Consider the following 18,877-nt stretch of genomic DNA (forward strand, 5'->3'; position numbering starts at 1 on the left):
CGGACCACATTTACCTTTTAAGGCAGTGGAGTCAGACCCATTCATGCAAGGGTCCAAGTTTTAGACACACTCCAAGTCAGTGGCTTACAAAACAGCACATTCTTGGTTGCACCTTTAACTAGAAATACAAGTGGGAAGAATGTGATATCAGCTAAATTGGGAGGCTAAAATGTGAATCAATTATGTAAAAAATAAATAAATAAATAAATATATTTATATATATATAAATATAAATATATATATATATATATGACAATGTTTGAAGGTGAAGGCAATGTTTAAAGAAATGCAATGCCATTCATATGTTATAAACATCTGAATAATTGTGTTTACCAAGTTATATCCAAAATTTACTCACTTTCCTGTAATTCCGAAATATTTCTGCTAATGTAAAGCGGAAGGGTTTACTTCAGAGGTCAGAAGTCATTTTCATTCATGTAGAATGGATGGTCACCTGATCTCCAACTGTTATCAACGCGAATTCAATGGTGGCACTATTAATAAGGGGAACCTGAGGTGACCCTGCCAGCCAAAGTCAAAACAAGTTGTTTTTAGAAGAGCCAGCTAAAATGAGCTTTTTATAAAAGCAAAAATGATTCTCACACCATTGTAATACGATGTTTGCTTTTGAAGACATGAACTGAAAACCATGTCACAATAACTGAAATGCGGATGTAAGAAGTGGGCTATAATCTTCTTTTTTTTGTGACCAACACAAAGTTCTCGGTAAGTCAGCAAAATAATATGTGATTATCTGGAGCAGCACATTTAAAAAAACGAAATTACTCCAATGATAGATGAACATTGTTCATTCACACTGCATGATATATAAGCACATGTGCCCTTTTATCTTGTCAGACTGTCAATAATATATTTACAGAAATCCGGTGGGCGGGCCGTGTGGAGGGGAACCCAGACAATACAAGATCTGCAACACTAAGGTCAGTTTCCGCCTACTTCCATTAAGCGTGCAGGTGTTTGCTCTCGCTGGCAGCGAAGGTGTGGTCATTGAACGTGGAGCGCTCTCTGGGTGTGATCAGGAATTTCACCGACATATTAACCTTTTTATTGCACCGAGGTCTAGAATTTCAGTCAGTCAGGCATCAGACGTGCCACAGTGTCAGCAGCGTGCGTTTGAGAGTGTGTGTGTTTGGACAGGCCGCCTCTCTGTGCCCCTCGTGGATTAAAGGCTGAGAGTGGAGATGGGTTTCGGCTTGTCTGAGCAGGCGAGAATGTGTTCCAGCCGCACGTTGCGTGAAATAATTAAGTACGACGCCTCTGGTGAGAAGATACGAGAGGTTTCACCGTTCAAATGATCTTAGAGAGAAACTGGAAAACACTTACTTGGCAAATGTATCTTTGTGTATGCTGCATCTGGAAACAGATATTGGAAGTGCATATCAATGGAAATCAGATGTCAGGGAAACAAATCGCTGCTAGAAGAATAATCTATTTGTTGCAATAGTACAGTGTTTCATGAAAACATTTGCTTCGTACAGCCTCCCCACTTACGACCCACTAGGTTCCATTTTATTTCAAAGGATCATCATCCTATAGCAACACCTAAAGTACCTGTCACTCTTGCTGTTTCAACAGACTATTTTTCCATCATAACAGACTAAAGAGGAGTCAAGATGGTGTCAAAAATAATTATTAGCAATTACCGAACGCAGAGGAGTTCCCTTCTGTTTCAGATGTCTAATCTCCGCCTCTGTCACAGACCTTGGGGCACTGGAGAAACGGCCCCTAAAGAAATTCTGTTGTGGTTCATGACTGCGATTGGCTGAGCTGCTGGACTTTTTCCAGTGCCCCATTAACAGGATGTATAACAGGAAGCTGTTTACTCTAAAGTATAAAGATTTGTATTTTATAGGCGGCTTGTTCTGGTGCACTCTGAATTGTCTCCTACCCCAAACAATAATGACTAATGTCGATTAAATACACAGTATGGCTCGGTTCAGGGCGTGGGGTGGTACCCCATTGCCCCCGATTGACCACCCAAAACTGGACCTTACCCTTGACCGCCTCCAATCTGACCCCACCCTGACTTCTATCACAACTTGATCTGGATTTGTTGCTCAGCTGTCGTCCGACTCGTAACTTCTAGGCAGGTCAACAATGGGAAATGATAACCACAATCTGTGTGTCTGCAGGAGTGTCCACCTGGCTCAGAGGACTTCCGACAAATGCAGTGTGCAGCCTTCAACAACCGCCCGTTGGTGGCTGGAAGCTCCTTCAAGTGGACAACGTTTCATGGAGGTCAGAAGGTGTCCGTGGACAGCACCACATTACTGGCAGTTATAGTAGAGAATGACTGGACAGCAAAGCAACTGCAAGTGCAACATTTAACTCTGCAAAAGCACCATTCTCAAGTGTTTTACTGGTAAATTATACTCCCAAGGGCCCCCTGGATTTTACTACTCAAGGTTGCTGCAGTGAGTCAGGCCTAAATTCCACCATGTTATGTGCCCAAAGAATTATGCCAGCTGGCAACTGAAGTATAAAAAGTTCAAGGTTATTCCTTGAATATATTTTTCTACCATGATGGGAGCAGCATAGTCCAAGATGGCGACGGCGGGAATTATAGGGTTCAAATTTTAAAAAAGGTTGAGCCGCCTAGATGGCCACCAGAAAGTCTGGACCTTAGACCTTAACACAAGGTATTTTTTTTTAATGTAAGTTAAAATAGATTTGGCCATCTATTCAAACTGAAAAAGGGAAGTTTCTGTTCCAATGGTGCACTTATCAGAATCTCAGGCAACGATAAAACCAGGTCACTTTCTTGAATGAACTTGTTTTATCTTGAGAAGAGTTTTTTTTTTATGTTCAAGTGGCCTTTTCCTCAACTTTCCCACAACCATCTGACTGCCTCAAATGTTCCCTGCCAGGCTCTGATCCCTGTGAGCTCAGCTGTCTGGCCCTGGGTCATAACTTCTACTACAACTTTGGCCGCGTGCTGGATGGCACCGCTTGCCATAAGGAACCCGGAGCCGTGTGCGTGAATGGACGCTGCCTGGTAAGCAAAGATTTAGACACTGACGTTTGATGTGCCTCAGGTTTTGCGATAGACATGTGAAAGTGCTGGACTCCTTTAAATCAATCAGCATTTTCTCTTCTCATCTTCATCCTCTTCAACTCGATTGTTATTACAGAAATACCTCACCATTGTACGTTGTGACCCGCAGTGACAGTGTCCTTTTGATAAGGTAAATCTGTAGCAGATTTCTGTCAAGGCCAGTTCTCTCAGCACACTCAAGCTCCATCAACAGCGTTTCACTTCTTTTATTCGCCACTTATTCAATTAGTTCAATGAGGTTTGCACAAGCGCTTTAGCTCTGGCTGAATAATAGCACTTGTCGGGCTCGGCTTGAGGCGCTCTCTTCTTTCCCTCTCCTGGTCATGTGGTCTTGCTTCCAGCTGTTCAAGTTTCCATGTTCAGTAAAGAACTGGTATAATAGGACAGTGGTCCTCAGTCAGTGTGGGCAGGACTGTCTGTGCATGTCAGTTCAGAGGAGCAGAGGGAAGGGATTTTGTTTCATGACTGGCTGCAGTGTTTTCTTTATTTCAATGCACATGTGTACAAACAAACCATCCATAAAAATCTTTTTGCAGTGGGCTGCATAACAGGGTCCACATTACATTCAGGGACTGTTGCGAGGGCCCTTGAAGCCCAATGTAAGAAGGGACAATAAAAAAGTGCCGTCATATATGTATTTTTCATTTTACTCCTAGAAACAAAAGTTATTTATTTGAAAAAATAATAAAAACAGAATTAAGTTCTGAAACAAAGAGCTTTAACAAGTTATATTTAGAGTTAAACTAGTGATGCATAATAAAAAAAAGTATATATTTTTTAATTGTGAAATCTCCTCCACTCCACCAAGAAAGTGTGACTAAGGAATAGTCCAGGATAAGTGGTCCAAGAAGTTGTTTATTGTTATGATGAAGGTAAAGTTCTGTCTTCCTCTGGACAGTTTCAGCAGAGTGGGTACCATGTTTATCAGCAGTGAACGGTTGGTGAGGATGTTGCTGAACAGTGTCACTCATCCTGGAGTGTGCTACTATAGAATGCCTGCCTTTCTTTCCAGTCACCTCTTCGTCTTCTGCGATGAGCACCTTGAGTTTCGTCGAAATGGACCCGAATAGGTCACCCGCAGGCGGCTATTGGACCGGCGTACAACAAACTGTGTAACTTCCATTACGTTTTGTACAACAAGCCATATCAACCGGTGAAATCAGATGTGGTGTCACTTGACTCAGCTCTACATTATTAAACCTGTCCTTGAAGATGCTGCATTGTTGAAGTTACACATCCTCCCCTCACTATTGAACAAGTCCCTTGGAACTGTCCAGTTCACCTTCTATTTCCCAACTGAGAGATGTTATCTTGGCAGCATCACATTTGAGGAAGAAATCCTAGGGAGAACCCAGAAGCTGTACACAGTGGTGCTCACTGACCCATGTCCTCCATGTGATCTGAAATAGAAGTCACTGACTCGATTAAAATGGAGAGTCAAACCCCAGTGGCAGCAGATGCTCGATAAGTTATTCTGTCAGTTATTCTTGTATAGTTGAAGATTATGAAGAATATTTCTTTCTTAATTTATCTATAAGGTATTTTATTATTATTTTTTAATGCTAGTATTTGATTGGAGAAAAGTGTTTTGGGATATTATTAATGTATTTTATTATTATTTCATTTCTAATGATAATATTTAAATGAGGAAAAAAGTTTTGCCATATTCTAAATATTTATCAAACGCGTGGAAACCTGTCACTTTTTGTAGCTCATCATTTGTCAGGATGTGATACACAGATTCCATAGCAAAAGGAAGTCCAAGCCAAAATATTGACTGTGTTTGTACAGTATTTGAGAGTATTTTGAGGTGATCTAGGACACTCACTAAACTACAGTAGCGCCCCTTTTGCTGTGTTGTTTGCCTATAACTCCTTAAAATGTATTGTTTTCAAGGAGCAATATCTCGCAGCAACATTACGAAGAGAATCCCACTTATCCAAATAAATGAAGGACAAGCCTTGAATTGAGTGCAGCAGATCCAGAGTACTCCTCTCTCTGTTGTGCTGTGAGTGATGTCAGCCTCTCTGGCTGCTGCTGTCTGGATCAGAACCTTGCTGAGTGTATCAGCCCAGACCACTGCAGTCACGTTACAGCGCCGTCTCCGCGTTCCCACCTCCAGCCTGTCCCTCGCTCACCCCTCTCCCCTCACAGATGTGGAGGTTTGGAAATAAACTTCAATCCCTCAGGTCCTGCAACACATGCGGAGTAATTGCGCCCATACACTCCATAATGCACAGCAGATGCCAAAGGAAAGGAAGGTTGTATGTGACGGTTATTTTTAAACAATAAGCACTGGATTATTGCATGTCTGTGTTTAGATAATGTAAGGCCACATGTGTGTAGTTGCAAGTTAGTGCTGTAAATGATCACAGTGCTCCCAGACTGAGGTCAGTGTGGCGGAGACAGGAAGCAGGTGCTGCCTTTAGCTGCTGCAGATGTTTCTACTGCCTCATCACAGAGACATGTAGAGCCTCCTGAAGTCAGATGTGCTGAGGTTGTTCCAAATTACAGTAGGCTGCTAACAAGAAATATTATTTTCCCGACATTTTTCATTGCTTCACCAAAACAAAGATGACAGTAAAATCTAAGACACAGTAAATCTGACAGTTGCAGAATAGTAGATGACAATTCAGTGATATCCATGTGAAAAGACAATTTGAACAGCTTTCCTATGAAGATTTGAAGTTGGAAACAAAAACAGATTAGATGACAAAGGTAGATGAAGACGCAGGTCACACCAGACAGAGTCATCGGTTAATTAAAAAAAAAAACCTGTGTGTGCACTATTACCCTGTCGGCAGCTATTAATTTACTTTTGTAAAATCCCAGATGCTTTTGTGTTTTCACTGCGGCCACAGTTGACTCAACAAAGCTTTGTTTTGGGTTGTTTTTTTTTTTTTTGCTTTCTCGACACAGTGATCATTATCAGTGGGCAGGGAGACAAAGTGAAACTGTCACTGTGATCAGGCTGACTACAAGAGTCTTCACACGCTGCAATTCATCCTGCTCCTCTTCGCTCTGACATTTACAGAGGCCTGTGCAGCCTCCTCAGCTCTGTACTCTCAGAGCAAATGTTTGGCAGGGAGAGTTAGACAGATTGTGAAATGGGATGTGAAGTGTGGTGATGGCTTGGTGAAACATACATTCAACCATAGCTGCTTTTTTGGCAACATGTCTGAACAGTGAGGTTGTTTTGGATGAGCTGCTGTGTTTGGTGTTTAACACAAATTAAAAGCAGAGCTGGTCATTCTGCAGCTGGGCAAGTGCACCTGTGAAAAGCGCCAGGCCTCCTGAGCCCAGAAACAGTATTGAAAAACATACAGTATATGCATGTGCAACATTCGTTCTATAGAAATTCTTTAATTAAATATATCCTTAATTATTATTTCACCTTCTTCTTCATGAAACACTTGATCATGCACATTTACCATCCTTCATATTTTTGTTTTCCTCTACATTACAAGTTCTTAGTTATTGTGTGTGTCTACTAGTAGTAGCACTTCAAAATACCATTGAAATCCCCACATTTCTTCGCATTATTCTGCATCATTTATATTTCTAAAAATACAGAATTGACTTAAGTTTTCAGAGATTGTGTGAACAAACGAAACCATGTGATCATCACAAATATTTATTTGTCAATGAAAAGTCCAACCAGCAGCAGAACCAGGTGCAAGTCATATTCATCAAATTTATTAGAGAAATAAACAAAAAATACACTTAATGCAAACTGTTGATAAAATTGATACAATTGTATGTATGAATACAATTGTGAATAAAACAAATATAATAAAACATATCAAAATAACATTGAATTAATTCATTTTTTTTCCGAAATAAACTCTAAAGAAGATAAAGTGTAAATGAAAGTATCACCATAAAATGTATCTAATTTAAAAAACTGCTTTGACAGTTTACGAGAACAATGTTTACTCTTGTGGAGGTGGCATCACTTTCTTTATCATTTTCTCTTTTCAAGAACTTCTCCATAGTTGTTAGCTATCACAGATTTGCAGCTGTCTAGTCAGTTCAGTGACACACTACTGCCACCATATGTGGCTCATGTATTAAAACTGAGCGTCTCGCGGCCCTCACAGCCCAAAGGTGTAAAGCAAAAAAGCCTTTAGCGGCCCTCGAGGAGGCGCTCGCGGCCCAACCATGGGCCTCTGCCCTATGATTGAGAATCACCGTTCTTCACTGTATTAAATGATGATGATGAAGTGCAGTTTTCAGGGTCATTGTCATAGGTGGAAAAGCCAGTGCTATTGTGGGCTATAGGCTCTTAAATGATAGTATCACTTCTCTGACTAAATTTTTCCAAATCTGGCATATTCTCATATAAATTGTTGCAATTGAACCATTGAATAACTCAGTAGTAAAGAGTGAACTGAAAAGTCTGCGCTGATCAGATCAACGTTTCACTGTCTTCTTGTGAAAACACTCAAACAATTACACACATTTGTGATGTTCTACGTGGTAAGTTCAGTCTTGTGTGCCTCATTTTCCCATCTATGACCATTCAAAGGATGTTGATGCGTGTGTTTTAATCTCATTTTGTTTTTTTCAGAAACCTGGCTGTGACTCCATCCTGGGCTCCAAGCAACAGGAAGATGCCTGCATGGTTTGTGGAGGACTCAACAACACCTGCCTGCACCACAGGAGTGTGTACCACAGTAACGGCCTCGAGGCAGGTGGGATACACACACTCTCATTATCTTTTGTTTCCTACACACGTTGGTTACAGCATTTTAAATGAAACCAGAACAATGTGATGAAGGGAAAACAAGAGTTTATAGTCCAAGTGTTGTTAGACATGCAAGTTCAAGGTCATTGTGCGCTGACAAATCCATCAGCGAGTTTGGCTGCCGTCCCGTCCATAGTACAGCGAGAGGCCAGATATTCCAAAATTACCGTCATTACATTGTCCAGGGATGTGATGCATTTATGTTCTGCCCAAATCACGGATTTGTAAACAACACTGGCTAATGGCGGTGTGTGTGTGTGTGTGTGTGTGTTACTGGGAGACAGCACAGATGGTAGTGTTTTGTTTCTACTTACACAATCACCCTACACACCTCTAATGTGTTACACAATTAGGCTGAATAGCTGGAACCGAGTGAAAGCGACCACTAGATCAGAATCATTGCACTTTTATCTCTGTGTTTCTGTAAGCTGCTGAAATACATGAGCGTTCGTGTGTATGTCGCTGCCCGGGTGGTGCTGAAATGTTTTATTGTCACCTCAGATATGCTTGCTGCGGGCTGCTCTAAAATGTTTCATCTTGTGCGTGATTTCTGGACATTGGTCATTTCGGGCAACAAAGTTGGAATGCACTTTGTTTGAACCCGTTTGTTTTATTACTTGAGTGGTTGAAAAAAAGGAAATTGAAATAGAAATACACAAAATATAACTGTATATTTCCAAGCTGTATGATTCAAAATTACATTTCAACCTTCCATTTGAGTGAAAAAAAAATATGTGTATGTTAAAAGTTGAAGTGGAAACCAACTAGAATGTCCACATGACATGATGTAGTGAGCTGTACCTTTTTCTGAGGATTGTCAGCTCTGAACAGACTTTGTGTTATGAAATTCACATTTTCAACACCCAGGAACGTACTCGAGTGAGGCAGTTGTTTAGTTGGTTTTGAGGTTTTCGGATGAGACGTTGAGCTCCTGTGTCGCCCTCTACTGAAATCTTGTTTGACTGTGAGTTCACACGTCCTGAACACACAAACGGAGAGTCTCCATCACCAGTGGTGTTAGACTTGCTGTAACAGTGGATTTCTCAGCGTGTGGGCAGAGCCGAGCCCACAGATGGAGTGTGAACTGTGACTCACATGGAGCACGCTGGAAACAGCCTGATAAGGTCGGCTTTGTTTAGGCGTCTCAAAAAGCCTTGAGATGCTTTTCCTCATCCTGCAGCTGCATCTCCCAAAAGAAGGACTGGATCTCGGAGGTCAGATGGTCTCATCCCTTCTGCTCGTGGCAGTGACATTTGCCAGTTACAATGTCCTTATAGAGCTGCAGACTCACTGCATAGTTGCCCCCTAAAATGGGTCGACAGGAGCAACCAAGGTTAAACGGCGTTTAGAGGCCGTGACCGAATTGTTCGTCACTTCTGAGCAGCAAGAGAATCATTCAGCCCATTGGGGCGGTGGAGTCGAACGTCACACCGAATGAGGAATTGTGTTTTGTGCCTTACAATCCAACTTCAAAAGGTTGCACTCCTGGGGCAATGTTTATGCTAAAGTGCTATTGTCAAGTGTGCATCCTGTATTTGTGGCTTAAGCGCTGCATTCAGGGACAAGAAATGCCATGGGATAGGAAACATTTGATAATTGAATGTGGCAACATGTGGTAGACTTCCCACACCCACAGGTCACCCATTAGGACAGAGATTGTGTTGTCTCTTTTGCTCCGACATAAAATAAAGAGCAAAACAAGATTAGATCAGGAGGACAGACCTAAATGCTGAGATCCTAGCTTTCTTATAGAGGACTCGAAACAACAAGGTTAAATTTAACAAGCTTTAATACACAAATAAAACAGAAAAATCAGGGCACAAAAAGCAAAAGAGGAACTAAAGACGTCGCCACCAGAACATGGCGCGAGGGAAACTCAGGGACGAGGGAATAACCTGAAACAGTTATAATAATGGGGACAACCAAAACGCACTCGGATAAACTCGCGAGGCACAAACAACGAAAAACGCTCAAGGAAGAAAAGCCAACAAGAGAAACAAAAGGTGAGCTACAAAAACTCTCACACAAAGCACGAAGACAGAAAAAGGACAGAAAACAAACAAGTAAGAAACCAAGCAGGCGACAGAGAAGACACGCACGCACAATCGATAAGTTATCAAGAATGCTAGGGAACAAAGTCTCAAGGGGATCTTTACCGGTGGACGTGAAGTAACCATCTGGCAACGCAGACTGGAACCAAGGTGTTGAAATCAGCAGTGCTTGATTAGCGGATGGGTTCCAGCTGCGCTACTGTAGAGGTGGAAAGGAAACAGGAAAAGGAAACAACACACAAGAAAACAGGAAATAACAAAATAAAAGCACACGAAAACCGAACCCAACTAGATTAGATTAGATTAGATTAGATTAGATTGCCTTTATTAGTCATCATAAAGATACAAAGAAGATGCCATGTCCTTCATATCCATCACCTGAGCTTTCATAAAATTTAGGACATATTATAAGATTAAAGCATCTACACCAAGTGATAGAAGACAAACAAAACAGGACTAACATGTTGTCCTGAACAAGCTGGTGGTTCCTGAAACATTTACTTGAGTTTACTTTGCTCCCCTCATTGGCCCGAGATGCTAAGTTATATTCATGTGTCACCTCAGGCTTGTAACTAAATCATGGTTGGTTTAAAGGAATTTCCGTCCTTGGCAACATGGGTGTGCATTTTCCAGGCCATAAACATGACTTTTCCTTTAATTTGGGCCGGTAGTAAATATGTGAATCTCAACATTTCATGGCGGCTTTTAAAGCGACTCTCTGTTTTCAGGCGGACCTTTTGGATACAACGAGGTTGCTATGATTCCAGCTGGGGCCACTCACATCCGTGTGACCGATAACAGCCGGAGTTATCTGGGTAAGCCTGTGGGGGTGACCCTCTGAAACCACCTGGGTCGCTGTGTATATCAGTTCCAAGCCCTCGGCAGATTCAGTCCTGCTTGTTATTGCCTTCTTCTATGGAGACACAAGCAGCAAACATAAAAAGCAAGGGCATCCATGTTTTTGTTATCTTGTTTATGTGACAGAAATAAGTGGCCTGAAATTGTAAACACTGAGGGCTTAAACTGGTGAGCCAGGTGAAGCTACTTGTTTCCATTCTATGTCATGGAAAATCCCTCAGAAGCACTGAAGAAAGACGGCTGCCTTATATGGAGCGCTGCAGTATTCCTGCCTCAGACCACCTGCGAGCGCCTCGACCGGCCTGCTACTCCCACCTGTGTCTTCGGAGTCTGAATTCTTTTATTCATGCTCCAGCACTCCAGAACGGTCGTTCCCAGTTCGTGATCAACGGTAACTGGAAGATCAACGTCCCAGGTGAATACAGTGTGGCCGGGACAAAAGTGCTGTATCGGCGCTCAGCTGACGTCTGGGAGAGTTTTGAAGTTCCAGGGCCAACCAAGGAAGACCTTCATTTGATGGTGAGCATGCAGCAAACATCACCAGCAGCATGTCATGCAGCCACTTCAATTGGATCTTCTCCGCGTTTTAACCCGCCGTTACCTTCACTGTAGTTCCTTTGTCAACAGTTGATGCAGTACTTCACCATTAAACAATAAATAAGGTGAATAGCTCTCAGTGTTGCATGTATCGAGTGATTCAGCATTTCGTCAAACAATATACTGTCTCAGTACAGCCCAACCCTGCGGCCCTTGGCCTGGATTTGTGTGGCCCTCGGGAGGTCAAAGGGAAACTTCAAAACTGACCATAAACAACCATCTCAGCCGTGAATACATTTCCCTCCTTCACTGCTCTCATTTAGACAAAATGTCCCTTTAGGAAGGTTACATAATGTTTCACGCTCAGGAAACAGAGGAACATGCACATAAATGGAATCAGAATGGATTACTGTTCACTCAGATTTAACAGAGAGCACTGACTGTCACCATGGTGTCTTTGAAGATCAGCCCTAAAAATAAGCCTCCCAAATTGTTTACTGTTTCTGTTGAGTCGGAGAGCAGGGATTATATGCACATGCACACATGTTTTAGCCCTGAAAATGTAAAGCTCAAGACAAGTTTTCAACAGTCGGTCTTTAATGGATCTATAGAATTATCAACATGTTGAAGCAGCTGGCATCATTACGTCTGTGTCTGTTCCCCCCAACTGGTGTCACTCACTACTTTCATGCCATCACAGCACACATAGAAAATCTTAGTTTATCTTCTGTGTGTGATGTTCTGTTTGCTCCTGCTCTGCAGGTCCTAGCAACTGACAGAAATCCAGAGATTGAGTACGAGTACTGGTTACCTCCGGACCAGTACGCCCTGTATCATGGGAAGAGAAGCCCGCTGCGCCAGGCTCACCACACTGCCAGCTACAACCCCTGGGATAAGGCCAGCAGCCCGACCACCACCAGAACACCCAGCACCACCAGCCGCCCTCATCCTGTCACCCCTCGAAGCCACTGGTGTAAGTCATGGCTGAGATCATTACAGTGAAACACTCTATTCATAGGGAAGGTTTGTTGAAGCTCAGCACGCATCTGTGACTGATCTGAAGTGATGAGCACCAGATTTCGTACCTGCGTATTTATGTGTGCAAACATTCTCTGGCTAAAAGGCTTTCGCTCCTCTCCTGCTCCTCCAGTCGACTGTTGTAGCAACAAATCTAACAGTAATATAATTAACACATTACAGAGTTATTTTAGGACGGTGGAGGGGAGGGAGCGCTCCTCACATCCGGCGCCAAAACATTTTCAAACAGACACAAAAGCACCCCTCAGTCTTTGTGTATCCTTTATGATTCTGCCTATAGATACATGTTAAGTATGTGGAGCAGGAGGAGGAGGAAGGCGCGTCTTCTGGAGGAGGGGTTTCACACTCACTCCCACTGTTCACACCTGACATGGTTAGAGCAAGCTGCGTGCAACTGTCGCTCCAATGTGGAGGCAGGGGCTGCGACACGTTTAGAGTGACGTTTCACAGAATGTGTCTTGCTTCATATTGAAAAATCTGAACTACAGAGACAAACGGCAGCCCATTAACCAATCAGCAACCAGTGTTTGCAATGTTGTATGCAGAGAAAAAAATTGTCATCTCGAAGAAGAAGTAAAATGATAGCCATCTCTTTTTCTTTTCTTGCATTTGATGGATCCACAGTAATGGCTGCAATTCTGCCTCTCTGATCTACCAACTTTAAAGCCCCCCCCCTCAACAGATTGACCTACTTTTTTAAACAAGACTTGAGAGCTGGGGTGAAGTTGCTTTGGTGTCTGGATACTGTCACTTATCAGGAACACACACAGGAACTTTTCATTCTCCGAACAAATTTGAGCTTAACCTTTGAGCCACTGCAGCAGTTAAAACACTCTTACCAGTGCTTCAACAGTTGGTTGGTTGAGACTCGTCGGCCCATTGTAATGAAGGACATCTCACAACTGGTCTACTGACCTCCAACGCTAGACCCCGATCGACATCCCATCACTGCTAGGTCTGCTTCTTCAAAAGGTTTATTAAGGTTATATTGCATGCTGGAAAAGAATGAAACAGCAATGGAGACTTCCTCCTGAGTAGCAACAACTGCGCTCAACTTGTGACCCTCTAAAAATATCTGAGCTCATGGCAATGAACTGTCCAGTGAGCCTCATGCTGTTGCCACAACAAAACACACCAACAGCTGTTTTCCATTAATGCATGTCATGCAGTGATGGTGACCTACTGTTGTAACTAAAATCTGCATTCTGGCCCTGGACCAGGATGATACACCACTTATATCACTAGGGGACAGCAACAAGGATGGCTTTGGTTTGCAGAGACCGCAGAACTGAGGATTTATTTCTGATAACTAGGATGAGGAAACAAAAGACACTTTGAGAAGCTCAGATCATTGAAGCTAAATGGCTCCTAGGGCACATACATGAACTATGACATGAACAGCTACATATACAGGACATACAGTAGAAGCTAGCATCTTATATAAAGTTTTAAAGTTGTTGGTGAAATTGAAATGAACTCAGGTCTGTGTCAGGTCTGTTGCACGCCTGTGATCTTATCTTCCTGTCATGCGGGAGAAATGCTGAGCTTGAAGTGCACCTGAGTCCTTTCTATGCGGACTTTGGATCTTCTCCCTGTGCTTGTGTTGGTTTCCTGCTGAGATCTCCCGTTTCCTCCCCCTGTCCAAAAATACACCGGACTTCATTAGTGAGTCCACTTTTCAATTTGTGTGTGCAGTTGATTCATTGGTTCCCTCTGGACTTTCTTTGCCATGAGGACGGTTTGATCAGGTGAAAAGTCTCTCTGGCAGTTTGACTGAACTTCTTTCTCGCTTAGCTTTGCAGATTTGCTTTCCAAAAAATGCACTGAAAATAGTGGACGAATACCATTTTAAAAATAAAACTAAATTATTAAAGACTCAGTGGTAAGTTAATCTGAATTTGTCATATTAAATGACATGATTGTGTTTGCCACAACAGCTCTTTCGTGTCTTTAATGTAAGAACCATTTATTCAGAGCAGTAGCAGCTTATCAAAACATAATAAGACGAATATCTTGGGACAAAACATAAGCACATGCTTGAAATGACTCATGGAGTTCCAATGATTCAGAGCCACAAACTTTCTCTAAGCATCTTTTTTTTTTCTCTTTGGTTTCATAAAACCGCTGCTTTGAATAAGGTGCACTTTCTGCCGAGATGAGTGGAAAGCGTTTTTATAAAGCCGTTTACCTGTCATTACAAGGTGCAAGAACACACCTGAGCGTCATTAAGAGCAGACTGACTGCCACTGTCAAATGTTTCATCCTGTCACACCAAGACGTGTTTGATTCATTTGCATTACGTTTTATATAAAGCGTTTTCTCCTGTGATTAAAATATCATAATTAATAAGTTCAATTTCCAACTCTAATATAAAGTGATCAAAACTGCTAAGTGAATTACATAATGCATGTGTCAAAAATAAATTCAACCCCCTTTTAATCATCTTAACCGAGAAGATAACCATTTTGCTTTATTTAATTCTATTTCATTGATTTGTTTTATAGTTGCTTTATTTTATTGAGATTTATTATTTTTATTATCAATATTTTAGTGGGTAGTAAGCTAGAGTATTTATTATTATCACTACATTTTTCCTCCAACTGTTATATAAACTTGTTACTTAAAAAAAAACAACAAAAAAAAAACACTATCAGAAGTTAAATGTTTTTTTTTAATTAATGCATTCCTTGAATCCACGTGTAAATTTCAATGCAATGGGTAGCACAACCAATATGCATCCATAAAATGTCAGAGCATTGGATTCCAATTAACTTTGCAGTTGATATAATCCAGTATTGATGAGATGGATTCATGCTGTAGAAAGGTTTCTTCTAGAATAGACTTGGACAAGGCTGCATGTCAAAGTGCTGCTCCTATGGATCATTTATTTATGCATATCCTCCGGCCTTAAAATATTCACGAGAATTGGCTGTGTTTTTAGTTGCTGGAGAACAAATCGTGATGAAGAAAAAGAAAAGGTAAATGTTCAGGTGAAAGGATGTTGTTAAGACTGAAGCTCAGCATTAATATAATGATACATGTGTAGACTGTTATTAGCTGGCAGAGATTGTGGCTAGAGATGTTTACTATCACTGTCCTTTCCAAGGCTGCACAGTCCAAACACGCCTTCCAGTCAGTTGAGCATCGAGTGCTGAAAGCCCATAAAACAGGCTGACGTGCTGCTGCTGCTGCTTCTGAGGAATGCGGTTGTGTATCTGCGATAAGTCTGTGCTACAGAATTTCTGCCTGAAAAACGGTCACATGGAAACAGACACAGCGCCCGAGGACTTGTGCTCTCTGTCCCAGTTGATTCAATACCGCAATAAATCTTTGTCACCTCCACAAAGTCTTTCCAGCTGCTGGACTCAGGCCAGGCTCCATTAGCAGGAATGTTAATTTGGAAGCAGCGTTATTACAGATTTTAATGAGGTTTCTGTTCCATGAAAGCTTTCTTGAGAGTGAGTAGTGTGTAGTATTCAAAGTACTTCTATTTACTCTACTGTTATTATTGTTAAGTTTTATATATATATATATATATATATATATATATATATATATATATATATATATATATATATATATATATATTTTTTTTTTTTTTTTTTTTTTACTTGGAAATATTCCGTTATATTTAGGTGGACTTTGAACAAGTACACGCAAGTCACAAGGCTGGACTTAACCCCATTTTGTTTATGATCTCATGTCATGTTTATGAAATGTTATCTACACGCAGCAGTCATATTACAAGCAGGAGTCCCAAGTACTAACCACAGTCATCATCAAGAATTTTGCCTTGCAGTTTTAAACCCTGTTAAACCTCCACGCCAACCACCTCATCAGCGCCCCCACCAGCCCATCCTGCCTCGCCTGGAGCGGGAAGAGAACCACAGGAACCTGCTGCCTCAGCCGTCACCTGGAAGTATGTTCCGCAATTGAAATTAAAATCTCTGCATTACAAACTAAAATGAATTTAAATGCCTCTTCCTGATATTTCACATGTCTAAATCAGATGTTTATCAATAAAAGTGACCTCACTCTCCAACTCTTTCACAATAAATACTTCTGGTTTTGGGTTATTTTTTGGTAACATGCTAATATAGAGGAAGCAGACAGTTCACCTGAACAGCCACCTGAACCAAAGTCCAGGACAGTGGGTGACAGAATGTCGTGACAAGTAACTTGCACGAGCTCTACATATTTTCAGTGTTCCAAGTCTGCTGCCCAACCGTGTAATTTGGTGGTTTAATTTGGTAATAAAACTGAATGACGCCATGACTGACTCAATTTTCTGACCTGCAGGAAATTGCGGGAAATGTTACAGGGTTAAAGGTCGAAGGGAACGCCAAAGGCAGTATTGTCAGAAGGATTTTGGTGAGTCTGTACATCTGTGAAATAGCTGATACAATCGTTATTCATATTTAAAAAAAAAAGATAAATAATAATAATATAAAATAATAGTAACTATACTAATATAAAGAAGCTATATTTTTTTTATCTTTTATTATTTCTTTTTTTTAATTTTGTCTTTAGTTTTCCGTGCCAAAGTCTTTGGGAAGCTTTACCGTGGAGAGGAGACGCGCTACGACGTCCAGATCATCCACACTTACAGGAACCGTTACCGCCTGGAGCACAGAGAGTTCCTGTGGGCCCCAAATCTGTGTGACTGCCCTCAGCTGGAGCCCGGGAAACAGTATATAATGATGGTGCGTATGCACATTAACTATGAGCACACGCTGAACCGAATCTTGCTGGAGGAGGACAGCTACGTGGTGCCGTACAGACCCAGGGAGGATGAACTGCTGCGGCAGCTCGAGAGACTCTGCAGCAACAGAGGACCCAGAAATCAGGCGGCACTCAGCGGATGAGGACAAAGTCAAGCTTTCAAAACTTGGAGTGCTGTCCCTCTGGATCGTCCACATATCACCAAATAACGGGTGGTTCCACTTTGGCGACACCGAACACTGAATTGTCATCTGACATTTGGAATTCATCACAACACAGAACTTTATTTAAAATGAGCAGCTTCCTTTAACAGAGCACTTTAGGTGGCACTTTGTGGCCACCTTTAAACACAAACCAAAGAACTTTGACTGAACATTTCCTATTTGTTTCGATTATTATTGTCCACATCTTGTTTATGTTTGTTAATAACTTTGTTTCGCTCAGATAAAAAAAAAGTGAGTTTAAAATTGGATGGATTAAGGTCAGTGGGTCATGATGTGCAGAAGTCATTTGTGAAAGGCCGCAGCAGCTGGAGCTGAAGCCTGAGTGAGGCAGGGCGCAGCAAGTATTACACAAATGTCTGTTTTTGAGTATTCCAGATATGTGCTCCTAAAAAGTCACATGGTCTTCTTGAGCACCCCGTGGAGGAGGTGGGAGGCAGTTCTCAAACTGCCCGAGCTTGTCTGCTGCTCCGCTCACCTCCATGAAGGTTTCTGTATTCACTCAAAAAACCTCTTCAAGATGTTTCCCCCGCTGAGCTAACATGACCAACGCAATTGGCGCTAGCTGTCACGAGCCTCAGGCGTATGTTGCGCACACTATGTCCTGGCAGAGAAGTGTGTTTGTAAAGAAAAATGGGGCTGTGCAACACTAAACCTATGGTAAGTTTAAATAATGAAGACATTGTTTGTTCCTCAGTACATATTGTGTTGTACAGACGCCAAATAGTGAGCGAGATGTTTGGGTCTGATGGACAACATCTTCACTTCACATTTCGCCAACCCCAAAGGCAATTTCAACTCAGTTTGCTACGCCATATAAGCTGCTCACAATCGTCACAATGATTTTAGAACTTCAAGACAACCAAAGCAATTCTGCAAACAATTCAAATTCAAAATGTCCAGAAGGATCCAGCGGATGAAACAAGTGGATCTGTAGCATGTGAGCAGTGTCTACATAATGCACTTCAGCTACATTAGCACTTCGACTTCAACCATTGGCACTTAAGCTAATGAATTTCACTGCATTTGAAACGACTGTTTTTAAATCTCGAGGCCCTGGACATCACTGATAACACAACTGTAAAAGGCTGACCGAGCATCTAATAGAAATATTGAGTGAGGATCACTTGTGATGACTCCAGCCCAGATGTTTTATCATTTTACAGTACCTTTGTAGCACATTAAAAATGTATTACCGTAGCTGTGCTTGTGATGAGAGTGTGACACACTGCCTCACAATTGCCTGAACAATTGTGCTCACATACAAATTTCTTGTTTCCGACCTTGATTTCTAAGTATTTTCTGAGTGACTTCTAAGAGTACATTTTATGGCCGAAGTATTTTGATGTTTGACTGTAACAGCAATTGTGCCAATGATTAGCTAAACCTCAACTAAGTGTGCCAAAGTATCTGTCTGCTTTTGTCCACAAAATGTTTGGATGATAAAGATGTTTCCTAATAATATAACATGTTTACTAAACGTCTGGTGGATTATTTTGTTGTGCTGGATGTTTAGTGGCACAGGCCAGTGACCAATCTTAACCTGACCTCTTGACCTCTTAAACACTTCTCTCTGATCTGCTCCTTCCAAGTCAGCTCTTCTTATACCATCATGGCAGGTTACTGT

General features: G+C 41.6%; 1 protein-coding gene across 1 annotated transcript in view; it reads left to right on the forward strand.

Annotated features, from left to right (window-relative positions):
- Positions 1–18,730, forward strand: part of adamtsl5 (ADAMTS like 5) — a 29,682-nt gene extending 10,952 nt beyond the window's left edge. The window contains exons 4-13 of the mRNA XM_053865092.1: positions 881–941; positions 2,154–2,259; positions 2,889–3,016; positions 7,647–7,770; positions 10,603–10,689; positions 11,088–11,251; positions 12,032–12,242; positions 16,107–16,226; positions 16,607–16,678; positions 16,838–18,730. Of these exons, the coding sequence (XP_053721067.1) occupies positions 881–941; positions 2,154–2,259; positions 2,889–3,016; positions 7,647–7,770; positions 10,603–10,689; positions 11,088–11,251; positions 12,032–12,242; positions 16,107–16,226; positions 16,607–16,678; positions 16,838–17,172 (1,408 nt within the window). The 3' untranslated portion in view covers positions 17,173–18,730. The remainder of the gene's footprint in view (positions 1–880; positions 942–2,153; positions 2,260–2,888; positions 3,017–7,646; positions 7,771–10,602; positions 10,690–11,087; positions 11,252–12,031; positions 12,243–16,106; positions 16,227–16,606; positions 16,679–16,837) is intronic.
- The last annotated feature ends 147 nt before the right edge of the window (positions 18,731–18,877 follow it).

The sequence above is a fragment of the Synchiropus splendidus genome, chromosome 5, assembly GCF_027744825.2.
Source record: "Synchiropus splendidus isolate RoL2022-P1 chromosome 5, RoL_Sspl_1.0, whole genome shotgun sequence".
Lineage (NCBI taxonomy): Eukaryota > Metazoa > Chordata > Actinopteri > Syngnathiformes > Callionymidae > Synchiropus > Synchiropus splendidus.